The 837-nt window shown below is 53.4% G+C and overlaps 1 protein-coding gene across 1 annotated transcript in view; it reads right to left on the reverse strand.

The window, feature by feature from the left end:
• Window positions 1-837, reverse strand: part of LOC119585700 (equilibrative nucleoside transporter 1-like) — a gene marked incomplete at its 5' end in the record, with an annotated part of 13,328 nt that overhangs the window by 3,827 nt on the left and 8,664 nt on the right. The window contains 1 exon segment of the mRNA XM_037934374.1: window positions 110-202. Within this exon segment, the coding sequence (XP_037790302.1) occupies window positions 110-202 (93 nt within the window).

The following is an 837-nucleotide window of genomic DNA, read 5'->3' on the forward strand; positions in this document are numbered from 1 at the left end:
AGGCAAAACAGTCGGGGGGAAAAAGGATTAACACACACGCATACAATGGAAACAAAAAAAGGAGAAAAAACAACAAAAAACGAAAACAAAAAACATACAAAAATCTCACCTTCTTCAGAACAGAAATGTAGGTCTGGGAGTCGCTCTTGTGCACAGCCTCCTCCTTGCCCTCCGCCTCTGCCTTCACGGAGTGGTAGTAGTTCTGTGGGCGAGGAAGGAGTCATGGGAGTGGAGCAAGGGAGGGAGTCATGGGAGTGGAGGGAGGGAGGGAGTCATGGGAGTGGAGGGAGGGAGGGAGTCATGGGAGTGGAGCAAGGGAGGGAGTCATGGGAGTGGAGGGAGGGAGGGAGTCATGGGAGTGGAGGGAGGGAGGGAGTCATGGGAGTGGAGGGAGGGAGGGAGTCATGGGAGTGGAGGGAGGGAGGGAGTCATGGGAGTGGAGGGAGGGAGGGAGTCATGGGAGTGGAGCAAGGGAGGGAGTCATGGGAGTGGAGCAAGGGAGGGAGTCATGGGAGTGGAGCAAGGGAGGGAGTCATGGGATTGGAGGGAGGGAGGGCGTCGTGGAAGGGATGGAGGGAGGGAGTCATGGAAGGGACAGAGGGAGGGAATCATGGGAGTGGAGAGAGGGAGGGAGTCACGGAGGGGTCGGAGGGAGTGCGAGAGAGCAACGGTGGTGCTCAGAAACGAAGAGTGTGGACAGACGTATGTGAATGATAAATAAACGCGAATGAAAAGATTAATACACACAGTCACACGCACGTCGATGTACTTGTTTATTTGCTCTTTTATTTACTAATTTCTCTGTCATATATACAGAACTGATAAACGAACAGCCAT

The sequence above is a fragment of the Penaeus monodon genome, chromosome 20, assembly GCF_015228065.2.
Source record: "Penaeus monodon isolate SGIC_2016 chromosome 20, NSTDA_Pmon_1, whole genome shotgun sequence".
NCBI classification, from domain to species: Eukaryota; Metazoa; Arthropoda; class Malacostraca; order Decapoda; family Penaeidae; genus Penaeus; species Penaeus monodon.